Raw genomic sequence first — 26,844 nt, forward strand, 5'->3', positions numbered from 1 at the left:
TCAAAAACGGGGAGGGAATTAAATGAGATAAAATTTGATAAAATGTTTCTGTTAATCAAAAAACCGTTTCTGGCCAAAAATGAATTTAGAAAGATAGAAATACGCATTTTCTGTCAAAACTGAACAAACTCATTTTTAATTGATGAGGACAGGTGTCTGTTCTAGTTGAGTGTTCAAGAGATACTCCAGTTAGCCAAAGCTTCATGTCTGGTTAGCTGAAACACTACAGTAATTTCATGTCACTTGTGTTAGCTAAAGATAAATGCAGAGGGTTGCGTCAGGAAGGGCATCCGGTGTCAAACTTTTGCCTAAACCAATATGCGAATCAAACCTAATAACCAGATCATACCGGATTGGTCAAGGCCCAGATTAACAATGACCGTCATTGGTACCGATGACCTACAGGGAACCAATGAAAACTGGGCTACAGCAGGTCAAAGAACGAGAGGAGGAAGGCGTGTTCTGAAGCAGAGAGAGAAGAGGAAAGGAAAGCGTCTGGGACTGAGAGTAGGGACTTTGATTATTTGGACTATGACAGGAAAAGGTAGAGTGTTGGTCGATATGATGCAGAGAAGGAAAGTGGATGTACTCTGTGTCCAGGAGACCAGGTGGAAAGGTAGTAAGGCTAGAAGCTTAGGAGCAGGCCTTAAGTTGTACTATCATGGTACTGACAAGAAGAGAAATGGAGTAGAGCTAACTTAAAGGAGGAGTTTGTGAGGAATGTTCTGGGGGTGAAAAGAATGTCAGATAGACTTATGAGTCCTAAACTGGAAATTGAAAGCATGATGCTCAATGTTGTTTGTGGCTATGCCCCACAGGTGGGATACGAGTTAGAGGAGGAGAAATTCTAGAAGATGTTAGATGAAGCGATGCAGAATATACTCAGAGATGAGAGAGAGTGGCAATTGGCACAGACTTCAATTGTCATGTTGGTACAGGCAAAGAGATGATGAAAAAGTGATGGGCAAGTTTGGCATCCCGGATAGGAACGCAGAAGGACAGATGGTGGTAGATTTTGCAAAAAGGATGGAAATTGCTGTAGTTTGCACTTTTTTCCAGAAAAGACAGGAAGATAGGGTAACTTAAAAGAGTGGAGGTAGGAGCATGCAGGTAGACTACATCTTGTATAGACGAGGTAACCTGAAAGAGATCAGTGACTGCAAAGTAGTTGTAGGTGAGAGTGTAACCAAATAGTATAAGATGGTGGTTTGTAGGATGACTCTGGTGACAAGGAAGATCAAGGGGACAAAGTCAGAGCAGTGGACGAAGTGGTGGAAGCTGAAAAGGGAGGTGTATTGTATGGTTTTCAAGGAGGAGTTGAGAAAGGCTCTGGGTGGTCAGGGAGAGCTTCCAGATGATCGGACAACTACAGCTCGTGCTATCAGGGAGACAGGTAGGAGAGTACTTGGTGTGTCATCTTGAAGGAAAGTAGATAAGGAGACTTGGTGGTGGAATGAGGAAGTGCAGGAGTGTATACAGAGAAAGTGGTTAGCAAAAAAGAAGTGGGATGAGTACAAACAGGAGTACAGGGAGATACAATATAAGTTAAAGATAGAGGTGGCAAAGGCAAAACAAAGGGCGTACGATGACTTAGATGCTCAGTTGGATAGTAAGGAGGGTGAGAATGATCTATACAGGTTGGCAAAGCAGAAGAATAATGATGGAAAGGATGTACAACAGGTCTGGGTGATTAAGGATAGAGAGGGAAATGTATTGACAGATGCTAGAAGAGTGATGGGAAGATGGAAAGAGTACTTTGAAGAGCTGATGAAAATGAGAGAGGCAAGGAAAGACGCGACAATTGTTGACCTCGAAGTAGCAGAGATTGATAAACGTGAGGTGACGAAAGCAGTGAAGACGATGCAGAGTGGAATGGCAGTTGGTCCTGATGATACACCTATGGAGGTGTAGAAGTGTCTAGGAGAGGCAGCAGTAGGGTTTCTGACTAGATTATTCAAGGATTCAGGATCTTAGGGAGAGAGAAGATGCCTGAATGGTGTGATGGTGGCAATTTTTTAAGAATAAGGGGAATATGCAGAATTGCAGCAACTATAGAGGGATAAAGTTGATGAGCCATACACTGATGTTATGGGAAAGAGTAGAGGAAAGTAGACTGAGAGCAGAAGTCAGCATTTGTGGACAGTAGAATGGCTTCATGTCTAGAAAGAGTACTACAGATGCAGTATTTGCTTTGAGGATGTTAATAGAGAATTACAGAGAAGGCCAGAGGGAGCTGCATTGTGTTTTTGTAGACCTGGAAAAAGCATATGACAGGGTGCCAAGAGAGGAGCTCTGGTATTGTATGGGGAAGTCTTGAGTGGCAGAGAAGTATATTAGACTGGTGCAGGACACGTATGGTAGCTGTGAGACAGTGGTGCGGTGTGCTGTAGGGGTAACAGAGAAGTTCAAGGTGGAGATGTGACTCAATCAGGGATCAGCTTTGAGCCCCTTCATGTTTACAGTGGTGATGGACAAGCTGACAGATGAGGTCAGACAGGAATCCCCATGAACCATGATGTTTGCAGATGACATTGTGGTCTGTAGTGAGAGCACAGAGCAGGCTGAGGAAAATCTTGAGAGGTGGAGGTATGCTTTTGAAAAGAGAGGAATGAAAGTTAGTTGCAGCAAGAAAGAGTATATGTGCGTGAATGAGAGGAACCCAGTTGGAATGGTGAGGCTACAGGGAGTGGAGATCAAGAAGTTGAGAATTTCAGGTACTCGGGGTCAACAGTCCCGACCAGTAGAGAGTGTGGAAAAGAGGCGAAGAGACGGGTACAAGCAAGTTGGAATGGGTGGAGAAAAGTGTCTGGGGCACTATGTGATAGAAGACTATCAGCCAAAATGAAAAGTGTACAAGACAGTGGCGAGACCAGCAATGCTGTATGGCCAAGAAACATTTACAATGAAGAAAAGACAGGAGGCAAAGCTAGAGGTTGCAGAGATGAAGACGCTACGGTTCTCTTTGGGAGTGACCAGGGTGAATAGGATCAGGAATGAGTCTATCAGAGGAACAGGAAACGTTAGATGTTTTGGAGAGAAGGTCAGAGAAGCCAGACTGAGATGGTTCGGTCATACACAGAGGAGGAAAAGTGAATATATTGGTAGACAGATGCTGGAATTGGAGCTGCCAGGTAGGAGGTCTAGAGGAAGACCAAAGAGAAGATTTATTGACATAGCGAGAGAGGATATGAAGGTAATTGGTGTGAGAGAGGAGGATACAGAGAATAGGGTTAGATGGCGACGATTGATTCAAAGGTCGATTTGGTGTGGCAACCCCTGAAGGGAAAGCCGTAAGGAGAAGAAGAGGAGTAAGAAGTGAGTAGCGTGAGAGGAAAGAGGATACAGAGAAGGGGATGAGATGGAGGACGTCGATTCACTGTGGCGAACAAGAAGAAGAGGAAGAAGGCGACAAAGACGTTGTGTTTCATGGCGGGAAGACTGCTTCACAGAAACTACGCATTATGTCTAGTGGAGTTTGACGCTTCTCCGTGGTTTTTCGTTCCCTTCGTGTGGAACTGGCGCCCACAGCTGGCCGCTCACCTGAACAGCGCTCAGCCTCCCAACCAGGCTCCGAAGCTCCATCAGGCTCCGGCTGTCAATCAAACGTCCGGCGGTCCCCCCCCGCCGTTGTGTCGCCTTGGAAGAAGAAAGAGACGACGAAAAATACAACATGAGAGGGAGATGCTGAGGGGGGAAAGGGGGTGCCATCGCGGTGAGGAGGCGTCAGAATGGCCGCCGCTCAGGAGGAGGTGATAATCAACCGAAGCGGAGACTCTTTTTTTCTATTAGAAGGTGAAAATCAAGCACTCCAGTCGTTACCTTGGAAGGAGGGAGCAGCCACTTCTCCTCCTCCGCCTGCAGTCGAGCGCGGAGGCGCTCCCACCTCCCTCCAGCCCTCGCAGGAGGCCGCCTGGAAGAATTAACACTTCCATTATCAACCTTTTTACAGCTTTTTCCTCTTCCCTCCCTCCCTCCCTCCCTCCTCCTTTCTCTCTTTGATTCACTTTCTTTCCTGAACTTCTGAACTTTACCTAAATAAAAAAAAGCAAAAAATACTAAAAACTAAACCTGAAAAAAGAAAAAAAAATATGTATATACGAATTTGAAATAGAATATAATTAAAAGTAAAACATTCAATTTGATGCAACATGTACGTTACGAAGGCTAATTTCGTTCAATAAAAATGCATATGACAAGTTGTAAAAATTTGATTTAAAATTTCAATTTTACTGTATTTCCCGTAAGAATCAGAATTGCTTTCATTGCCAAGAAATATTTCAACTGCAAGGAATTTACTGTGGTAAATAGTGTTAAACAGACAACATGTAACAGTCATTAAATTAAGAGTGAAATCAGGGCGATTGTGGTCGGTGGTGCAAAGTGGCAAGTTGTGCAAAGTTGTGCAATTGAAGGGTTGGGACAGTGTCATTGGGGGCCGATTGATGAGACAGGCTACACATGGGAAGAATTTTCTTTAATTAATTACTGACGTTATTCCTACTGAATCTCAATTAACTGAAAGTGTTATCAAAAAATCAGACGTCCCACAGACGTTTTCTGAAGGTGCCCTAATTTTCTAAAATCTGTTAAGAAAACAAGACAAACTAATTTGAAGAAAATGTGAAAAAAATGATAACCAGGTTGGTCATAAATCCCAGACAACCAGCAAAAACTTAAAAACATGAAAGAAATGTAAATAGCAAAAAAAAAGAAATATACTTCAAATTAAGAAACCAACTTAGCAACATATCATTTTTTTATAAATAAATAAATAAATAAAAATATAAAATCAATAAGAAATATTACTAATTAACAGAAAGTTAATAAAAAAAATGAAATAATCAAGTTTATCCCCAAATATGGGTGAAAGGTTGGGACAATGGAGGAGGCAAAATATAAAATGACTTGTGCTCAAACAAATATAACCCATAATATCAGTGAGGCGGCGGTATTACTGTGTGGATAGTGAGCTGCGGCTGCTATTGGGCTCCTGGCTGGGAGGACAATGCCCGCCACCCTGCTTGGCAATGGCCTGGATCAAACTCCTCTGCTCCTCCAGGTGCTCCTCCAGCTCCTGCAAAGAAGACACCATTGGCCTTTTGAGCCTTAATATGAACTTGAGGTTTTCTAAATGTTTCAGAGTTTTTAGGGGAAGGTTCCTCTTCACCTTCTGCTGCTGGAGGCTGCTCTGCCTCAGCAGCTTGTTCCTCTGGGAGGAGAAAATCTCCCGGACGCAGCTGCGGGCCTCCCCCTTTTGTCCCGCATCCCCTTCCCTGCCCCGCTGCTCCTGCAGGAGCTCCTGGAAGGAGAGCAGGCTGGATTTCAGCAGCTCCAGCCTGGAGGAGAGCAGCTCTGCCTCCTCCAGCCCAGCCGGCTCTGATAGGCCTGAGACCTTTTGCTCGATTTCCTGGAACATTTCCTGCAAGGTACACAAACGCGCACACAAACACACACACACACACACACACACACACACACACACACACACACACACAAAATATATGATCTGCTTATCAGTAGTCTGTGTGAAAACCACATTAAATGATATTAACCAAAAATAGTATTTACAAAAAACACAGCAAAACATTTTTTCTGGAGAAAATTGGTGTCACAATTGCATCCGGTCCCCTGACCAGAGTCACAAAGGCAGTTTACTTTAATAAGCTGAAAATGGATAACAGACTGAATAAGCTGTACATGGAGCAAGACTAACACAGTCTTGAACCCGTTATGTATTTCAAATGTATTTCAAATGTTATGTAAATATCAAAGAAAAAAAACATAACTATCTTGAAAAAATATCCACAAAAAATGAATGCAGATCATATAAAACTCAAGAAATATCAGCGAGATAAAACGTTGATTGTATACAAGGCTTTGAATTGGCTAATTCTGTGTTTGTATGTATGAGTGTGTGTTTCTTCCTCTTCCAAGGAACCCCGTTGCCTCAAACGTTTGACTTGTAGTCAGAATTTGAAAAGGCTCTGCGGTTCCTCCTGTACTCGCCTCGAACCCCGCCCCCCCAGACAAACACTTGCAGTGTGCAAGTCAAGCATGTCCAGGTGTGACCGGTGGGCAGGGCTTACCTGGCAGACCGCCAGCTGCCGCTCTACGTCGTCTACCATGTTGGACCCGAGGCTGCTCCGGGCCTCCTGTAGGCGCCGCTCCAGCAGAGCCACGTCCTCCGGTCGCACATGGAGGATCTGGTCCTGGTCCTGGTCTGGCTGTGGCCCCCCAAAAGCCTGAAATGGAAACACAACACCAAGGCCACCTGCTGCAGGTTAACAAGGAGGTCCTCAACCCAAGGAGGATTTACTGAACTGACGGCCCCTCTGTCTCCCTTGACTCTGCTGCCCCCTAAGCTCCACCCCCTTCTGTGACAAACACCACTTCCTGGAGAGACGGCAGGTTCTGGTGACACCTTTGTTGCAGCGAGAGAGAGAAAGAGAGAGCATATGACAGCCTGAGGCTGCAGGTGGAGGTGAGTCATAAGGGTGTGGCTAAAGAAAACACTTACCTGCTGCTTCCTTACACAGACAAACTGTCAATCATCCACCTGTCTGGCTTCACCTGTAAAGTGGCGTTTTTTTTTTTTTTTTCCTTTTGTTTTCACTTTGTTGTCGGTCCATAAGTGACCCCCTCAGGTCACATGACCTGAGGAGTCGACCCAGTAACCGATTACCAGTGCATCGGTGAGAAATGATTGAAAATGAGCTTCAGGAAGCCATAAAATATTAAGAAATTTGTGAAAATATTTAAAAATATCAAAATCAAGCAAAAAAATGTCTACATTTTTTTGCAAAAGATTAATGTCCTCATACAGGGGACAATGGGCCTATTTTACTGTTTTTAGTTTGTTATAGGTCTCAACTCTCTTGTGTCACATGGGGATTGTGGGGGGGATTCAAAATTAAAACCAAGCATCCACAAACAGGTACTGCCTAAATAAGCATTACCATAGTGTCTTTTTGAAATTGCTCATTAGAACTTATGATTTATCATTTCATCTTATCTTATTTATACTGTTTCAGTTGCTCGTCCTTCAGAGGGAGCTCAAAGGAGCTCGATGTAATACTGATATAGTAATGAATAGTAAACAGTAAATATATAAAATTGTAGAAAAAATTGGTTTGGAAAACTCAACGTCCTTATATGAGGACAGTGGGCCCCAAAAGTTGAATTATTCTATAACTTAGTTGTACATTAGTCTGTAAGACTTACTGTAAATTCACTGTGACCAACACTGGCGCCCAAGGGAAAGCTGCAGTTGCTACATTTTATTTTGACATATGTTTGGACAACAAAAAAATAGCAACAATGTGTTTTTCTTAATTTCTTTGTATAAATGTTGTGTCAATACATGTGCTTGCACGGATGCACTCTGGACTTTTTTCCAGTTTTACTGCGATTAGACTTTGTCAAGCTGTATACCTGCACTGCAGCTTGACTTCTGAAGTACTTCCTGCCTGTGTTCTATTTGTAAAATGGTGGTACATAAGACCATTCTGTAGTTGTTCAAGTTCAACTTGCACACAAGTTTTTTGGTACACTGAAATATTCCTTTGAAGATAGGATTAGAGGCCCAAATAAGATCTTTATTAATTTTATCTGTGAAAGCCTCAGTATAAACACGAAATTTAATTTAGAAGTACTTGGAAGGTAAACAGTGCATTTTCTCTGATTAGTGCACCATAGCACACTTTAATTAAAGTGTGCATGACTGTGTGTGTGTGTCTGTGTGTGTAGATGAGTGGCGTTTACAATCCTGTAATAACCTTTAAATGAAAGTTTCATTCCCACTGAACGAGTTGACGAACCTGCTTTTAATTTGATGCTTCGCTCTGCATTTGCTGTCATTCACGTTCCTCTTCCATTAATAGAATTGCAAGTAAAATCCATTCTTTTACAAGCAATTTTATTTTTATTTCAATGTCTTTTTTTTATTAAGAAAAACACCTGCCTGGATTTTTGCGCTTGTAGTTTTTAGTGTCTTGACCCCTCTAAATAATATAATAATGATAATAAAATATTCTCAAATTAAATAACGAGTTATTTTTTGTGCAACTTTCCTGTGAGACGTTAACTTCCTGTGGAAGAACAAGAATATATCAGGGACAATTACAGTTTGTGGGGACATTAAAACTGGGTAGTTCAGTTCTCCTTCCTGGCTGGATTTGATTATGAATGAGTGAACTTTGTCAAGCTGGGATTATATCAGAGTGTAAATGAATAAATTAATTGGAAATTAGGCTGGACGAGAGTGGCCTCAGTCCAGCTGTGAGTTATGTGAGTCACTGACACTGCATCCAGGGACTCTGGGACAGTTTTTTTTTCAGGACATGTGGCCACTTTGTAAACTTCCCACAAGTACCGCTGTTTGCATTGACATGGCAATGCAATCACTGATGTTTTCGTCACGGTAACCGTGTTGTCGTTTTCCCTCTGTTTCGTGGCAAATTAAAGCAGGCAAAAATCAAACCTAAAACAGCCCAAATAACCCAAAAGTAACGCATATCCAGATGTAGCACCGATCAGAACACTGGTCCTAGAACCACGGTCCTGAAACGGCAGCAATCTAACACTGTCCCGTCCTACAGGTTAGAGGGTTAGATGGAGAACATTGCTCTCGCTTCATGCAAGAGATCCCAGATCTTCATTGACGCTCGGTCTTACCGGGGCACCTGTGGGTGGGGGGCGCTCAGTGAGGTCCCGGCGCCAGGGCCCAGGTGAGGAGGCGGGGGCTGGGGGAGGCTCCGAGGCCTCAGCTCCTGCACTGACTGCTCCTTCCAGGTCGGCTGACTCGGCCTCCCCTAACCTTCCCTCTCCAGACCGAACCTGCCTTTGCAACAAGCGCCCGTCGACGTTCGGTGCCTCGCCGCCACCTGCACTAGCACCCCTACACTGCTCCTCGACCCATGTGTGCTCTCTAAGCGCGGCGTGAGTCTTCGGCCCCTCCAGCCGGCCGCCATCCCCCCGCCATGCAAGCCCCCTCTGTCCCATCATGAGATCCTGACACAGAAAGAAGAGAGACGGAAGGGGTTGGATCACCGATGTGGGTTTATTTGTATTTTAGTATTTTGTTGTTTTTAATAATGTGCTCATTTTGAAGACAGAACAGGAAAAAAAAGACACTAAAAAAAAAGGTGAAACAACGTTCAAGTACAGCACATGCCGTAAGACATCTCAGTACAGCTGCGTTTGGGTGAAAACCGCCTAAACAAAAGCTTATTTTGAATCAATCTATTTTTTTTAAGCATATTAAGTCGAGTGGAGCAAAAATACAGTGCAATTTAAAAGGTGCATACATTTTTCTTTTCCTAAATCTGGAGTCCAGTGGTGTTCACCCATTGTCAGCTGAGTTAATTGGTAACCAGGTCAAAGCAGTGCAGTTTCATTGCCTTCCATCAACAATCTTATTTCTATTTTTAGTAGAAATTTGTTTCCAGGTTCCAGACCCAATTATACGTCAGTTCTCCAGACGTTCTATTATCGTTAGCTTACCGGACAACGGGTTTGGCACAGGATGCACATTAGCAAGCAGACAAGGGATCGGGGGACAGAGAAACTGATTGGCATCTCTCAGCCAATGTTGATACAATGCAGAACACAATATCTGTCTATTTGTACATTTAATGTACATTTAGAACGAGCAACAAACGACCGGCTTTTGATCTAGAAAAGAAAAAGAAACAGAAGAAAAAACAAAACTAAACTAAAGCATCAGGAGTCTGCGTGAGAACCGCCCGAGAGCTGTCCAGCAGAACGGAGCTATGAAACCCTGTTCTGCTTGCTCAGGCACCCAAAGTTCTTCATGTAAACGTCGGAGTAGAAAAAACAGATAATTGGTGGATGCTTTAATACTTTGGCAGATACTTCAAATACTTTGTCATAGCAAAAATACATCTTAAACAAAGAGGCAGTAATTGGAAAAAAATGCTATTTAAATGCTCCGAGGATTAGAGGTTGCAGAAGATCTCAGGAGATCTTGTTTGAATATGTCTGTCGATCGAGACTTGGCTCTGAGAGGAAAAGAGAATTCTGGGATAGGTTTGGAGAAGAAGTATGCTCAAAAAGAACTGCTGGTTCTGGAAAGAGTTTTAAGGGTCGTCTTTAAGATTTTAGAGCAGGACTTTCAGAGTAAAATATCCAGTCTGTGTTGTAATTCAGAACAAGTTGATGTCAAAAGGTTTGGTATGGAGAAAAAAAAATCATGCACCACTGCTACACTACTGCATTCTAGATCTAGGTGAAAGAAGTAGAGATAATGAATTTTGTTTGAGAGAAATCTCGGGGCTCAATTATTAAGGCGCTTGAGAGTCCTGTAGGACGAAGTTTTAAAAAAGAGAAAAGGAACTGATCTAAAAGTCAGACAACATCTTTCTGTCTTTCATGAAAATATCAATGATGCTCCAAATCAAGAGTCCTTGCTCGAGATCCAGGACCAAATACTGAGCTTCAATGCACTGGAGGGGATAATCATTGCTCAACACGGTTCCTGTATAGCACGATTACTTCTTAGGCACGTCTACAACTAGTAGCAGAAGCTCATTATCTGGGGTTGGCTCCAGCAGAAGGTGAACATTTTAAGGATTGATTTAGAAAATAAAATCTACCACAGTTATTGAGGAGTTCCAGGATTCTGGAATGGCAAATAGCTTTATAATGGAGAACACAGAGCTTTTTGGTTGGTTTTGGATGTCAGTTGACATTCCACAATTGTAAGAAAATGACAAGTCCCAAATTGCACTCTGGAGGAGCTCTTGCTCACAGGGGCATCCCTATACCTGGCTCTAGACAACACTGGAGGTCCTAGCTGGAGAAGAAGCCAAAGGTTCTGTGTAAACTAGCTCTAGATCTAGGATACTACGCATCTCTGCTGCGGCCCGGTGGCGGGCGAGGAGGCGGGGGAGGCAGCGTTTACCGCGTTCTCGGGCGGAACCTGAGTCCTGACTGTGGCCAGGGGTTCTGAAAAAGCCTCGGAGGAACCGGCCCCAGTGGTTCCAGAGATGCCCTGAATATCCTGAAGGAAACAGGGTTAGAGAGATCAGTCAGGTCAGTTGGTTAAACACGCACTCCTCTTGAACCCTCCTCCGTGTTTGAGTCTCTGACATTTGCAGTTACACAAAAACATCTGAAGTGTATTTCATGTCAAACACACACACTTTACAAGAACAATGCAGACATGCCGTACCAATTCAGACTCAAATACTGTGAAGTAAAAGTAGAGCAACCCCCAACGCAGTCCAATTAACAGTGATTGTGTTTGACTAGTGTTTTCACAAAATAAAACCCACATTTTTTGAATGGAAGCAATCAATCAATTACCGATAATAATGATTTGAATTTCCAGGGTTTTGATCAAATCATTTTGATTGTGATTAAGGTGGAATTTTATTAAAAGCAGTGATTTATACATAAATGTTCTGAATGTTCATCCATGTATTTATCGTTATCACTATTACCTAATACTATACCATTATACGATTACAAAATGTTTTCATTCAGGAGTTTTGAAAATGCAATCCCTGCCACACAACAAACTAATCACTACTAAAACTACATTTGTATTAAGGACGGTTCACCGTAGAACATCTTCAATTTGTGATCCAGTTGAGCACAGGTGTCCAACTCATTTTAGCTCATTGGCCACATGGAGGAAAATCTATTCTCATGTGGGTCGGACGTTAAAAATCACGACATATCAATTACTGTTCGATTCACACCTGAAGCCTCATATCTTTTAGCTTTGCAAGCCAGATTAAACTTGTTTGTTGCCCCGATCTGACCGACGGGCCTCGAGTTTGACACCCCTGCAGTAAAGCATCTTGAATTTGTGATCAAATTTGCGTGGCTTAAACTACAGTGAATCCCAAGATGTTCCCTCTGTAGAACTCAAGAGATCCTTGCTCTCCATGCTCACATCTGTGGTCATGTGACCCCTGGAATTACCTCTGTCTCCTCCACGGGCTGTTGTTCGGACTCCTCACTGCTGAAATCGCTGGCTGACTCTGTCGCACTGGTGACAATGATTGATGGAACCTGATGGCAGCAGCAAAACAGCTGGAGTAAGTCTGAAGGCAAAATGGACTGGAGAACATGTTCTCAGGCAAAACCTTGTTCCACACTGCCCCCTACGGGGAGAAGACAAGTACAGCAAAGGTACGAGGGAAAGGAGACAGATGGATTCGGGGAGCAGAGAAGGGGGTTTAAGGACGAGGAGGATGGTAGATGAAGGGATGAAGGTGAGAACAGAGGGACCCGGGCTCAGGAGGTCAGATTTTAGTCAGCGAGCCCGGACTGGATTAATGGGATTAATGACAGCAAGATTATTAGTTATGGTCTCAGGTGTTTAACTCAATTTAACTAAGTCTTGTTCAAATTCTTTCTCATAATGTGTTCTGAAAAAATGAAATCCCTCCGCTCTTCAAAAAGAAAGAGATTTCTGTCTCAGCTCTGCGAAGAACAATTATTAATCCATATCTTTTCTATTTTTCTTTTCGGATCATGCAGTTGTCAACTACTTTGATCAAAAATTGTCAGCTCTCAGTCAAATGAAAAAAAAGAATGAAGCTTGAGGACAAAACTCTTTTGACCTTTGCCCTTTCTATGAAAGGAAATTGAATATTGTGTCATTACAAAAAGGTATCATTGTTCATTTCCCCGCTGCTTTCGGACAATTTATAAAGCAACCAACTCATCGAATAAAAGGAACATGAACTGGTGATTATTGGGCTATTGGAGCTGTGCTGCTTGCTTCTGGTATTTGCAAATGGTACGTGGCATCAGACGACGCTACCTCAGCAGTCAAGTGGAACTAAAGGAAGAAATTTGTATCAGGAGCCAAGGTGTTTGATTCCGTCTGTCCCGGATGTGGGATAATCCATTCCTGCGGGTGTCCCCCGTCATTTCCAACATTTGTCAAAAATAAGTCTGTCTCTTCCTATATTCAATGGTCAGATAAAATCTACCATTTCCAATTCCAGAATTATGTTTTAATAGTGATAATTTAGCATGACGTGACTGATCACTGAGTCAATCCCGAACCGAAACAGCAAAATCTGTGGCTGAAAAGACGGAAAGCGTTGTGTTGGCCCAGAGACGATCATTACCTCTGGAGAAATGCCCAGGAAAGCATCCCAGAGCCACTGGAAAACACCTCCTCCAGCCACTTCCTGTTTCACATCACTGGCCCCCAACAGGCCCTTTTTGGCCCTGGGCATGGCATCATGCCCCTGCTGCTGACACGAAGACACGAAGGTCAAGTGGCCTTTAATACTTCGCTATCAATGTGCACTGAGGATTTTCACCTTGAAGGAGCTCTGTTCAGCCTTTCATGAGATATTAAAATTGGCTTTGGGTTAAAGAGTGTTTTGTCTAGTATTAGCAGTAACCTTTGGCGATCGATACTCTTTTGGAACATCCAAGAGCCTGAGACAAATATTTGTTTTAAATTTAATAAAATCCCTTTCAATATTCCATTTCATTATCGTAATAGCATGGAAAATATCTGCCCACTTAAATATCAGAACCCTAAACAATCCTGGTCTATTCCCTGTACAGGTACTCTCTATCGTAAAGTCGTAAAGTTAACTTGATATTTGACACACTAAATCTTGAATCTCATTTTAAATTTGTGTCAAATTTCAATGCCTTCCTTCAATAGATACCAAAAATGCACTCTTTCATGTAAACTCCAAGACAACGTCTTTGAGTCCAAGTGAAAGTAGTCTTTAGTCTGAATTTTTAGACAGATGACATGAGAAGACTATCCCATTGCCTGAAGTTTTTTTTTTTTTTAAGTTGTTTTTCCTAAAAAATGCAGCATTTCCCCTCTGCAGCCCAGGCTCTACCAGCCAGGAACTTTTTTCTTAAGCCAGGGTGGTAGATTTTGTTCAATTTTGCCAAGAAATAGTCCTACCCTTCTCTCCTCACACAAACAAACAAAGAACCTGGCAGGGAAATTATTAGTATCAAGCATGTGTTAGAACACAAAAGACAATGTTAGATGATAATTAATAATCAGTTAATGACGCATGTCCAAGGGATGTCATTCACAGTCTGGAATTAAGAACAAGGTAACAAACATTGGTTCCATCTCTGGATTTCATATTCAAATACAGAGACGCTTAATTTGCAGTGAAGACAGACAAACTCCACCTTCCTTTGGCATCCAGTCCCATCCAGCCTGGGTACTGATACGCCTGTCCTCACCTGGATGACCCCGAGGGTCGATGGCAGTTGCGGCTCGGAGGGGGAAAGCCCCTCTGTTTGCATGGAGGCCGCGGTTTCGGTCAGGACGCCTTCCTTGACGTGTGCAATCTCGATCCGAACCCGCTCCTCTCCCTCCTAGCGAAACGCAGTCATTATACACAGACTCGATGGAGGGAGGACTGATGGATAGAACTAAGTTGTGTGTCTGCAACAAAAATACTGCATTTTGTACATAGCACTTCACTTCTACTCCATGGTCCTGAAAGGTCAGGAGGTGGCGTTTTAGATGACAGAATCCCACAGTTCCCTCAGAGGACCTGTCTGAGGATGCTCTAAGATGACTCAAACACTGCTGGAAGGGGCGGGGCTTCACTAATCTCCACTGAAGCCAAGTTGAGATGAGCATAGATTCCTAGACTGCACCTCTGACAAAAAAGTAAGCGGCCCCTCAAGCTCTCACCTGGGGTTTCTTTGCTGCAGAGGTCAGAGATGGTGGTTCAGGGGTCACCTGCTGAGACGGTTCCACCTGGACGGTGGTCGGCGGCTGCTGGACAAAGAGTGCCGGGACCGTCTGCAGTGACAAACTGTGCATGAAGTACCTGATCGGTTATTGATTGTTATGAATGCTTATCGATTCTCAGACCTTTTCCAGCCCCAATAGAAGATTCTGGATCTCGGTGATGATGCTGAAGACGGTCAAACTCTCCTCAGCGTTCTCAGGCAAACGGAGGTTGGCTTTTCTGCTCTGGACCTCAGTGATGGTTGTCCTGATAGAGCAGATTTTCTTCTCCAGTGTCTGGATATGTACAGAATGGGCAGCAGTGAGACTACGTTACTCTGTGAGATGTTCAGAACCACCAAAGCGTGCTGTGAGTGTTTTACGTGTAAAGTATGAACTCCTGGAACTACCCAGCACCATACCCCCTGACCTGTTTGACGGCCACATCTGGCCCATGTACTTAAAACACAAGTAGATCGTGTTTTTGATCACATGTAAAGAATGTTTTCAGGACACCTATACAAGTATAGGTAAATAGATAAATATACAGATACGTAAGTGAATCAGAGCAATTAAATTATCATATGTAATTAAAAAAAAATAACCAGAAGCTCAGCACCTTCAGGAGTTCGCTCTTTGAGCTGGAGACGCCCTCTGGAGAACACAGGAAGTTTCTGATCTCTCCCACATCGCTCTCCATCCTACGGACCTCACGTTCAATGACCTCCACTTCCTGCAGGGAGCAGAGGTGAGCGGGCATATCTGTCCACTTTGTATTTACATATATTTACACTTTTTCATTTGACTGGAAAATCAATTTACACTTAAGAACCCTCCTTTAGGCATGGGCGTTTGCCCAACCAGTCTACATGTGTTTTGTGGATCTGGAGAAGGCATTCGACCATGTCCTGCAGGCAATCCCAAGGGGGGTGCTCTGGGAGTATGGTGTACCGAACCCCGTTATACGGGCTGTTCGGTCCCTGTATGATGGGTGTTGGAGCTTGGACCACATTGCCAGTTGTAAGTTAGACCCGTTTTCAGTGAGAGTCGGACTTCGCCGGGGCTGCCCTTTTCACCGATTGTGTTCAGAACTTTTGTGGACAGAATATCCAGGTGCAGCCAGGGTATCGAGGGGATCCGGTTCGGTGGATCGAGTCTGCTTTTGGAAGATGATGTGGTTCTTTTCGCTTCATCAGGCCATGAATTCCAGCTCTCACTGGAGCGGTTCGCAGCCAAGTGTGAAGCAGCCAGGATGAGGATCAGCACCTCCAAGTCCAAGACCATGGTGCTCAACCAGAGAGAGGAGGAGTGCCCCCAGGGAAGAGGTCCTGCCCCAAGTAGAGGAGTTCAAGTATCTCAAGGCCTTGTTCACAAGTGAGGGATGGAGGAAGGATGGAGCGGGAGATCGACAGGCGGATCGGTGCAGTGTCTGCAGTGTTGCAGTCTGTTGTGGTGAAGGGCGAGCTGAGGCAGAAGATGAAGTTCTCAATTTACTGGTCGATCAACTTTCCCACTCCCACTTATGGTCACGAACTGTGGGTAGTGACCGAAAGAACAAGATCGCGGATACAAGTGGCCAAAATGAGTTTTCTCTGCAGGGTGGCCGGACTCTCCCTTGGAGATAGGGTGAGAAGTTCGGGCATCTGGTCAGGATGCCTCCTGGATGCCGTCAATGGGAGGTATTACGAGCACGTTAATCTGGGAAGAGACCACGGGGAAGACACAGGATATGCTGGAGAGACAATGTCTCCAGGCTGGCCTGGGAACGCCTTGGGGTCCCCCAGAATAGGTAGAGCATGCGGCAGGGGAGAGGGCGGTCTGGGCCTCACTGCTCCGGCTGCAGCCCCCGTGAGCCAACTCCAGATAAGCGGGGGAAGATGGATGGATGGATGGATGGATGCCTCCTTTTTCATTCACTTCATTGAACTTCATTAAATATATATATTTTTTTATATTCTTATTTGGAATTTTATAATGGTAATTTCATTCATTTCAATTTACTCTGAGTACATTTCCGAATTTCTCTTAATTTTTCCCCTCTGCCTTACAAAATCAAGCATGAGTAATATTAAATAAAGGATTTACAGAATTTTTTTACTGTTGAGGATTTTAAAAGAGGCCAGCGGGTGTCAGACTCACGGCTGCAACATGCTCCAGCTGTGACAGAGGGGCGGTGAAGTTGTCCTGCACCATCGCCACCTGCTGGTCAGCATCAGCTAGCTGCTCCCGCAGGGCTGTCACGTCGCAGACCTGCGACATTTGGTCCAAGACGGAGCTGAAGCCCTGCAGGGTGACCCGGATCTGAGCCGAGTCGCCCAGAACCGTCTGAAGTGACAACGGAAAAAGAAATAATGACTAAGTGATTGACTGACTGACTGACTGGTAAGTTTAAATCTTCCCTTCCCTGTAAATGTGTGCATTTTCCGGTTAGAAACAACGCAATGTTTTATTGAGGCGTCTATTTTTTCCAAAATAGATCAGTAACATGAATCTTTAAATAAAGTTGTGGAGTTAAAAAAAGAAATTAAAAAAAAAATCTGTTAATTACAGAAAACAATTTAAGCAATAACAAAATGGTATTATTTTTAATAACAAGACTAATAAAATTCAAATGACAAAAAAATATTGTGGAGGATTTTCGATTTTTCGAGTTCCTTGGATCAGTGAACACACCTGCAGTGCTTGGACGTGGTTACTGAGGCACTTGGCAGTCTTGTAGGTGCAGGGAGCCGCCAGCCACGACTGGGCTTCTGACATCCAGCTCCTGGAGCTGTCAATCATCTCCCGGTGCTCCTGGAGCCACGTCTGGATCTGAGGGAGCAGGAAGTGAGGAGATTAGTTAACCAACACTGAAACAACTGAAAGACTCCCAATTTATAAAAGCTGACCTTGTTATAAATGTAAATCTATCATATTTGAACTAACTCATGGTTGTAGGAGTTTAAACCTCGAAGAACATTTATTTTCAACCAGCATCTCAAAGGAAGGCGCAGTTTAGCACAGAGGCAGGAAGGGGAGGGCCCCAATGCTAGTGCTATATATCAAGTCTCCTTAAAACCCAAAGGATTTGATTTATGTAACTGTAAAAAGGTTTGGCTGCCTGAGTTATATTTGACTTAATTTCCAAAGTCTTAAGTGCTGTTCATGGTGGTTACTTCTTTTCCTTAGTTTACTGAGTTACTTTAATTTAGCTCCTTCTGTTATCAAAAAGTTTCATTCCCTTCACATTTAGCTTATATAATTCCCTAACTTTAAAGTTCCCTAACTATTTATTTTACTTATCTCCATTAAAATTCAGTTAATTTTTTTACCTAAATGTCTAATTCCCTCTATCTAGTTTCTCTTTTGATTAGTTTACTCAGGTCTCTAATGTTAGTTTCCTTGCTTCACCGGATATTCAGTTCTCTGGGTTCCTTGATTGATTTGTTTATTCCTTAATGTTTAGTTTACTAAGTTCACTTGATGTCAACCATACCTTGTTACTCTCCCAAGTTGAGTAAACATATACTCTCTTTAATATAGTAAAGTACATGTTTAGTTTACTTCATTCCCCAGATATTGGGTTCCCTGACCTTGCTGAGGAGGGTGGTTCTCTGCTCCGCCTGCTTGGACAGCTGGGAGTGGAGCTGCTGCACCTCTACAAGCCTCTCTGTCACCGACAGCGCCTCCTCTGGCTTCTCCAAGTCGTGCACTTCTCCCTCCAACGCAGCCAGACGTGAGTGCCACATGTCCAGCTCGTCCCAAGTAAACTTTATGCACAGCAACACACACACTTTTATTTCTTTTAACTGACTTATATTCCCCAGACGGCAAAAAGTACAAAGTAGTATCTGGCTTCATTTAGGGAAAAATCAGTAGAATTATATTGAGTAGGAATTTTATTGGTTTAAAATAAATAGTAAAATATAGTCAAATATTTTGAATGTGCTCCCCGACATTACAACGCAAGTCACTTTAAATTGCTATAAAACCGGTTGTTTGAGTTTTCTTTGCATAATGTTAAAAAGGAATTATTTACATTAATTCATTCAGAAATTCATAGATTTTTTTGCCGACCTTCTGAGTGAACTTAGCCTCGGTCACGGTTGGACTCCTCTGCTTTAGTTGCTTCTGGAGGGAGGTCAGGCCAGTCTGGATCTCGGATAGTCTGGCTCCGAGCCTATGGATGGGACCGCTGCTCTCAACAGCCTCATTCACCTGACCCAGGTGGACCAATGGGGCACAAAGACATCAACAGAGGAGCTTTTGAGTGTCAGAGATGGATACCCAACCCAGAGATAGTTTGAAAAGACACCAGGCCCCAAAGGAGTCTGGATAAAGAACCAGAGCAGTGATGCAGTAACATGGGAGGGGACAGCCCTACTGAAGCAGCAAGAAAAGGGTTAAACCCTCAGGTCACCACATTCCATTAAAAGACAATCCAGAAACCCTGAAATCACCCCGGCTTGTATAAATAGAGCAGGATGAAGCTTAAATTTAACGTATTCCCCAAAGAGTGGAACTAAAATAAATTGAGGTAGCTGTTCAGAGAAAAAACAGAAAACATCTTTTCCGTCAGATAGCATTTTTTTTTTTTTTTTCGAAAATTTATGAAAAGTCCTTCAGAGTCACAAATCGATCCATGACGTTTTGAAAGTCTACAAGTTCTGCATTATTAAATCGTATTATCCCCTGCTAACTGAAGGGCTAATTTAACCCTGTATCACTACGCAGGTTAACTGCAATGAGCCAGGCTTCACCTCTAACTCTGTATCCAGTTCTCTTTATAGAGAATGGATAGAAAAGGCAGCAAAAACGTTGAAAGACGGTATTCACAGACCGTTATCCTATTTATTTTTATAAGCTCATCCATGAAACCTCGTGAAGACCAATATTCAAACACCATGGCCGGATTGAGTTCCTGTAGATCCATGTGCACTGACGGAAGGTGCATCTGGCTTACGTTATGAGTAAGAAGGGCAAGAAATTCTTTTGATCAATGGTGTAATTAAGAAGTGAACCGCAAAAAAAAGCAAAAATGCGGCAATGGTGAGGTGACAGTTTGCCCCAGTTTCCATGTAAACAATTTTTTTTAGGTTTTCTAATCTATGCAATTTCAGTTCCATGCTGGAAGCGAACAGGGTTTTACCTTGTGTTCCACCTGCTGCAGGGCCTGTTGAACCTCCTCAAACTGGCCCTCCCACTCAGCCAGCACCGCGTCCGAGTACTTGGACTTCAGGCTCTCCATGACACGCTGGAGAAGAGACTTCTGGATGCAGAGCTGCCTGTGAACTTCCTGTAAGCCCCCGGAGGAGAAGAAGACACAATTTGAATAACTTGAGGTGGTTGGTCAATTTGATTAGTGACCGAACCCTCTGATCAAGAACTAGAATCAGTGCCTAAATTCAACCAAATAAAACATTCTGAGAAAAGAAAAACAGGTGAGCAAGAGGAAGGGAGGATACCTGAGTCACAGAAGAGCTGTGAAAGAGGGAGGAGCATCTATATCTGAAACTGAGCCTTTGTGTGTGTGTGTGTGTGTGTGTGTGTGTGTCTTCCTGAGAAAAGAGATTTGCGTTGTGGAGCCTACTGCTCATGGCTCAATCATGATGGGTTAATTGCAGAGAACAAATTTCCCCATGAGGGATTGATAAAGGATAAATTATTATTATTAAAAATCACTTGAAGCGAGACTATCTGGAAGCAAATCACCTTAAGAGACCGAGGAGGATTTTCAAACAAAAGCCCCCCAAACGCACTGAGCACTGCCATTAAATCCATCTGCAGTAGCTTCAGTTGTTTCAGGTTGTACGAGGAAAATGAACTGCTTTTATATTTTTCTTATCGTGTCTAACAGATACACACGATAGAAATGATGGGTACAAAAAAAAATCAAATTTTTTTTTTTTTTTAATCTTGTGTGGGGTTTATCTATCATTATGCTTTTCATTCTTTATTTTTAGTATTTGTTCTCTGAAAATGCAGTAGAGTGCAATGCAAACAATATGTGCACTTTGTATTTCTTGGATGACAATAACCTTTTTGAACCTTGAATCTCTTGAATCTTCTTGAATTTTTGGATTATTTTCTCACAAAGTTTTGAAATGTTTTCCTAAAGAGAAAATCAATGTGAAAACAGGATCAAGAACAAAACCCTTTCAGCTACAGGGCCGCAGTTTGGAGACCAGTGTTTGACTACATACCGATGGTAACTTTGGCGAATAAGGTAAGAGTTGATAAGTTTACCAACAGCACAATTCGTCACCACAAACTGATCATGTTTCCTTACAACTCTGGGAAAGTGTTCCACAAACCACTTGTCGAAATCTTCTCATTGTGGCAACTGGACTTGCAATTCAAGTTTCTAGTATGTGTGTGCGTGTGTGTGTGATAATAACTGAAGTCCCCTGGAAGATCTACTTACAGCCAGAAACAAAGGTGTCCGGTCTAAGGGGAGAGAAGGAGACATGTGGAGCCACTGGGGGAGTGGAAGTCTTTCAGAAATAATAGACTCTCGGCATGGGGAAAGGTGAGTGAGTGTGTGTGTGTGTGTGTGTGTGTGTGTGTACAGCTCAGGTTCCAGGACAAAGGCCAGAGTGATTCTCTAATAGCCTCTGAGCCAGAGGCCAATCTAATAGACTGGTTCAGATACTTCGTATTCAAACAGACCCAGGAATGAGCATGACGGGATGAAAACATGTGTCAGTCTTAGAACCAAAGAAGTAGTTAGGTGGAGAGACCAAATCTATTTTAAAAAAGGTTTTGCAGCACTCAAGTTTCAGACTCCCTTGGTTTCCTTATTTTTACCAAAAGACTCCTAAATGGTCATTCCCAGAGTGTATGTGTGTGAGAAATTTGGTGGATGAAGTATCTTAATTCCCCCAAACATATATGAAACCAACGCAAAACCATCCCAAGAATACATGCAATTGGTCTATTCGGCGCCCTCCCCCACCTGGAGCCCCTGGTGTCCACCGCTCTGTTTCAGCTCCAACATAAGGGAATCAGCAGCCGTCACCCAAACCCCTACTCCCTGCAGCTCCTGGCGCATCCTTTCCCTCTCCTCAAGCTCCAGCTTGATCGCCTCCAGACCCTCCCTGCTCCTCTTCTTCACGCTGGGGAAGAAAATTCATACATTCATTTGTTTTGAGATTTGATGGAACTACAGCAAATCCCAACTATCATTGGTCAAAAAGCGTGGTTTGACCTTGACAGGTCACCTGTCAATGATCTCGAGACATCGGAAGCTGACTCACCTACTGTAGCTGCCCTGCATGGCCTGGAGCTCCTGACAGAGTGGAGTGGGTGGAGCCTTCTCCAGGTGGGCAGGGATGCCCAGCAGCCGGGCAGCACGGAGTTCAAGTGCAGAAAGAGAGCGGTGCTCGCAGTCTAGCCTGTCCTGGTACTGCTCCCAGGTCTGTTGCAGGTCCTGGAGCTCCTCCATGGACATGCTAGACCCAGAGCTGACAGGAAGCTCAGCCTCCACCAGCCTCAGCACATCTGAAGCCTTCTCCACCTGCATGTGCACGGACACAGAGTCAACATGTTTTCAAATCGGATACTTTTATCTAGATAAAGACAGAACCACCCACGCTGCAGGCGATATCGATCCACTCCACGGTTTTCTGCTTGCTGCGATTCATCAGCTGCTCGGTGCAGTGGCGAAGCCTCGCCACACGTCTCCAGACAGCTGCCACCGCTGTCTCCCGGCTGCCGCGGCACCGCTGCTCTGAGCACCACTCCTTCAGGTTGCCCAGCTGCCGCCACAAGACCTCCACATCTTCAGATAGAGCCTGGATCAGAGTGACAGAGATTAGCCATCTGGATGAGGTTCTGCTAAACCCAGAGTAAAGGTGTTGACTCTTTTCCAATTCACCCTCAGCTTCTCCTGCTGGTTCCTGCAGTCCGACTGACATGTGACCTTGTGCAAGATCAGGTGCGAGAGGCTGCTACCGGCACCTGTCAGACTCTGCGCCACGTCTTCCTGGCAGGCAGTGACGTTCTTGTGATGCTCCGCACACCTGATCAACATAGCAGGAGAAGAATTTAGAGTAATAACACAAGAGGCCATATGCATATCAATCTAAAGTACTACTTTATGTTCTGTTCCTACAAGCTATCATAGGTTCTTGAAATGGTTGGTTACTGTGAAGGGTTGCAACTGGAACCCAAGGTGGACCTGAATTTGCTGCGGACCTAAACCTTTTCTTCAATAAGTTTGACAGGCCAGTGAGCTCTGGGCTCCCATATCCCTCCTCCTTCTCACCCCCGACACCTCTACTGTACGCTGTGCCCCCCCCCCCCCCCCCCATCAACACCTTTCCAACACCCCCTCCTCCAGCCCACCAGCAGCACCTCCTAAGGAAAGTCCCCCGCACCCCGCCTCCCCATCTCTTCTAACCCAGACACAACCACTACCTGCCCCCCTCCCCCTGCCTACCGGCACCTGCCATCGACACCCCCCCTCCTCCACCCCACCATTCCACCCCACTGAGTACAGACATGGTTACCCGCCGCCCAACCGGAAGCTTCCACAGACAGCCCCCCCCAAACGGCCTCTACATCCATGGGAACATTGACGAACACGCAACCAACGCTTTCCCACCTCCCCACCGTCCATCAGTAGTAAAACTGTTAAGCTGCTATGACAAAAGAATTTCCCCTATGGGGATCAATGAAGTTTATCTTATCGCATCCTAACGTTCAAATACACCATTAGATTCACCCAATCCTGCATACCCCTCTTTTAAAATGTTGATTTTTGTTCTTTAATTTTCTCTCATGGAGTGAGTGGTTTTTTTGAATGTTCATGTTAATCAATATCAAATCATAAAATCCCATTTTCCTCGTACCTCTTGAGAGACTCCACTTGTGACTGGGCCTTGGTTTGAATCACAGACATCTTCTCCAGGAGCCGGGCCAGGATATTCTCCTGTAGTTGTTCTACCTCCTGAGGGGAGAAGTAAGGGTGCAGAGGAACCATTCCCTTCAACTGGTCCACGTGGGTCAGGAAGTTCTCCTCTAATGAGGCTGAGACCCGCTGCATCTCTTGGAGCTTGTCACAGCAGAGGACAGACGAGCCCTGAGGAGACATCAGAGAGACCTCCGCGTCCCTCAGGAACTGCGCTGCTGCTCCCACAACCGAAATGTAGCTCCTCAAAGAACTTCTCGCCTGACTGATGTTCTCCTGAAACACAGTGGGTGACTGCTGTTGAATCACTTCAAGGACAGACCTTTCGCATGTAGTAACAAATGGTGTACATAACATTATTCATCCCGGGGAAGATGTTCTGTCATTTATGACGCAAAAGCTCTTCATCATTGATGAGATTTTCCAGTAACCTTTGTTTCACCAAAACAAAACAGTGGCTACAGATATTCAGTCAAAGTAGCTGCCATTTGTGTCACATGTACAGACAGCTGATGTAGTCGGCTGTTTTCATGAATTCCTGTTTGTGGTTTGATTAGAAGTACTAACATGTTCAGTGACCAAAGAGCTCATTGGAAAAAAAAGTGCATTTAGCCACTAAGGCGTGTCTTCAATTCTAAGTAACAAGGAAGTCCAAGGTGACGAGTGAGAAATCCCAAAAAGCAACATCAGTGATCAGTTTAACTAAAGATCCCAAAAAGGCTAAATATCTGGTTCTGAGGTCAAGACCGTCTAGGATTAGAGGCAAATCTTCAAGAATCTACCCTGAAAAGCTCCTCAAATCAGCTGTCTGAAAACACAAAAGAGGTGACTTACCGTTTTTGATTCACATTCACTGAGGACTGCCTTCTTCAAGTCCACCAGGTCTTGGGATCCATGGGCTTTCTTTTGCTCCAGAATCTCCCATCCTCTTATCCGCGATTTAATCATCCAATTAAAAGTCATTATTCTCTGAAATGTTTTTTCAATGGATGCTTCTTTTGGTTCCAGCAGTGGAAGCCCCTGAAGCTCCTGCAGAGTCTCGCCGAGGAAAGTTTGAACTGATCTCCTTTCCATGTCCAGGTCTAGATCCTTGAGAACATCCCATTCAATGATGCTGAGGTTATTGTAGATGGTTATCTCAGAGGTTTGAAGACTGCCTTCATTCTGCTTGAGTCTCTTTTGTTCAGCTGTGAGCTGTGAAGGGGAGAGGTCAGCAGAGATCATCTGGAGTTGGGAGCTGGCCTCCTCACAAAGGTGCCTTATCAGCGGGAACTGGAGAAGGAGCTTATGACAGATTTTAAACTTCTCTTCCACACTTCTGCTATCATCTTTGGTGTGACAAATTCTCTTTTGGAGACCCTCCTTGAGGTCCTCCAGACCCTGCCTCGTGTCTAGGTATTTCTTATGTTCTTGGGCCTTCAGGTATAAGGTATCCATCTTTCTGTGAATTTCAGAAATGACTAAATACAACTCCCTGGACTTGTCAGCTGTGATCCAGGGTTGGAGTTGGTCCACTCTGGATTGGTGCTCCAAAATCATGTGCTTCAAAGGGTTCAATGCTCGTAGGGATTCAGTCAGTATGGGGAATGGGCGTTTGCTCAGATCTACTAGCATCTGCCTCATGCTCTTTTCAATAGCAACCACATCCCTTTGGCTTGAATTAATGGACTTCATGAAATCATCCAGTTCCTTTTTCTTGACCTTTTCCCAGTTGCTGACAGCCTCGATGTCATTCTGCAGCCCGGTGAGTTTGTCGAAGAGGTGGCAGTTCTCTTTGACACTGAGCTCTGAAATAAAATCTTTACTTGTCAGTATAAGGGTCTCGCACATAGTGGCCAGCTTCTCGGCCTCAGCCAGCGTTTCCTGAATTTGACGGTCTCTTCGATCTGGTTCACCTGTTTCCACCTCAGAACACCTTGAGGCCTCCCGGTGCACGTGAGCCTCTACCCAGGAGTCCAATTCAGCAAGCTGCTCAGACAGCTTTTCTCTGGTCTGCAGCCTTGATTCAGTCTCTCTCACAGCCTTGGAAAGCATCTCTGTGGTGGACTTTGACAATTCTTCTAGAGATTCTAGAGAGGACCGCACCACAGGCACCTCCTCGTCCTGGTCCATCTGTGGGAGGAGCTCAGTCACCTCCTCTACTAATAATTCCAGCTGGCCCTGTTTGACAATGACCTCAGACTGGAGTTTCTTCAGATCTCTAAGATGTTGGTGAACATCCTCTGGGAGGAGAGCCACCCTTTGCTTCCTGCCGTCGATATCGCTCTCTGTCTGTTTTGCCCAGGCAAGGCCATCCTTTGTTACCATGATGAATTTGTCCATTAAGGGATTACTACTCTTCTGGGCTTCATTAGACATAAGTTGCTCCATTTGACTAAGCTTATCTTTGACTTTTTGCAGACCCTGCTGTATCTCTTTGGTTTCTTTCCACCTGGGACTGAGGACTTCTGACATTTCCTGAAGCTGCTGGTATTTCTTCCGAGCAGCTTTGGACTCAGCGTTCGCCATCATCCACTGCTGTGCTTTTTTGCAGCTCCACTTTGAGACATCAGAAGACATAGCTTCAAAGTCTTTGCTGATGGAATCTAACTGTCCCTGAAGACTTGAAATCCCTGACAGGAGGTGGCTGATCTCATGAAAATGAACTTCATTGCAATGCAGTGCATTCTCCACAGCGTGCACCAGCTCTTGCCACTTCCCCTGAAGAGCTTGCAGATCACTGTTTGCTGTAGTTTGCTGACTGTAACTCAAGTGAGAGCAGAGCTTAACATGAGTACCAAGCAACTCATCGAGTTTTGTCCTGCTCTCTTTTATATCATTCCGCATGGAGGACAGTCGCTCTGCCTCCGTGCAGCTGCTTTCTGCTGGAGAACTGAAAGAAAAACAATGAAGTAGACATGTTGAAGTTGGTGAAAGAAAAAGTACACAATTTCGGAGATTGCCCAAATAGTAAAAGGATGGGGAGAGACTTGCAGAAGCCACGTGTCTGACAGAGCATCTGCAGCAGCACGTAAACTGATGATACAAACAGTACATGTTGTTGCCACAATGGACCATCCTTGGTCTTGACGACCGGTTGGATTGTGAAGCTAATGGTATTACGGTGGGCTAGCAACCCTGCTGTGGCTTTAAAACCCACTGCATTCACAATTAAAAGGAAAAATCAAGCGAACATGAAACTACAGTAGTTCCTCGGATTTCTTGCGACCAACATCCATTAGTGAGCTCTGGCCCTGCAGTCTGA

General features: G+C 44.2%; 1 protein-coding gene across 1 annotated transcript in view; it reads right to left on the minus strand.

The window, feature by feature from the left end:
* Window positions 1-26,844, minus strand: part of syne2b (spectrin repeat containing, nuclear envelope 2b) — a 140,106-nt gene that overhangs the window by 53,344 nt on the left and 59,918 nt on the right. The window contains exons 60-83 of the mRNA XM_086147898.1: window positions 24,435-26,472; window positions 23,542-23,876; window positions 22,566-22,710; window positions 22,282-22,482; window positions 21,946-22,205; window positions 21,645-21,804; window positions 19,839-19,985; window positions 18,767-18,907; window positions 18,283-18,459; window positions 17,384-17,521; window positions 16,850-17,035; window positions 15,330-15,443; window positions 14,855-15,007; window positions 14,672-14,782; window positions 14,212-14,346; window positions 13,110-13,235; window positions 11,950-12,039; window positions 10,865-11,020; window positions 8,674-9,009; window positions 6,087-6,242; window positions 5,168-5,419; window positions 4,956-5,074; window positions 3,820-3,910; window positions 3,541-3,636 (exon numbers count right to left, since the gene is read on the minus strand). Coding sequence (XP_086004024.1) covers window positions 3,541-3,636; window positions 3,820-3,910; window positions 4,956-5,074; window positions 5,168-5,419; window positions 6,087-6,242; window positions 8,674-9,009; window positions 10,865-11,020; window positions 11,950-12,039; window positions 13,110-13,235; window positions 14,212-14,346; window positions 14,672-14,782; window positions 14,855-15,007; window positions 15,330-15,443; window positions 16,850-17,035; window positions 17,384-17,521; window positions 18,283-18,459; window positions 18,767-18,907; window positions 19,839-19,985; window positions 21,645-21,804; window positions 21,946-22,205; window positions 22,282-22,482; window positions 22,566-22,710; window positions 23,542-23,876; window positions 24,435-26,472 — 5,863 coding nt within the window. The remainder of the gene's footprint in view (window positions 1-3,540; window positions 3,637-3,819; window positions 3,911-4,955; window positions 5,075-5,167; window positions 5,420-6,086; window positions 6,243-8,673; window positions 9,010-10,864; window positions 11,021-11,949; window positions 12,040-13,109; window positions 13,236-14,211; window positions 14,347-14,671; window positions 14,783-14,854; window positions 15,008-15,329; window positions 15,444-16,849; window positions 17,036-17,383; window positions 17,522-18,282; window positions 18,460-18,766; window positions 18,908-19,838; window positions 19,986-21,644; window positions 21,805-21,945; window positions 22,206-22,281; window positions 22,483-22,565; window positions 22,711-23,541; window positions 23,877-24,434; window positions 26,473-26,844) is intronic.

The sequence above is a fragment of the Fistularia commersonii genome, chromosome 1 (assembly GCF_037954325.1).
Source record: "Fistularia commersonii isolate RoL2024-O1a breed Wild chromosome 1, RoL_Fcom_v1.0, whole genome shotgun sequence".
Taxonomy (NCBI): domain Eukaryota; kingdom Metazoa; phylum Chordata; class Actinopteri; order Syngnathiformes; family Fistulariidae; genus Fistularia; species Fistularia commersonii.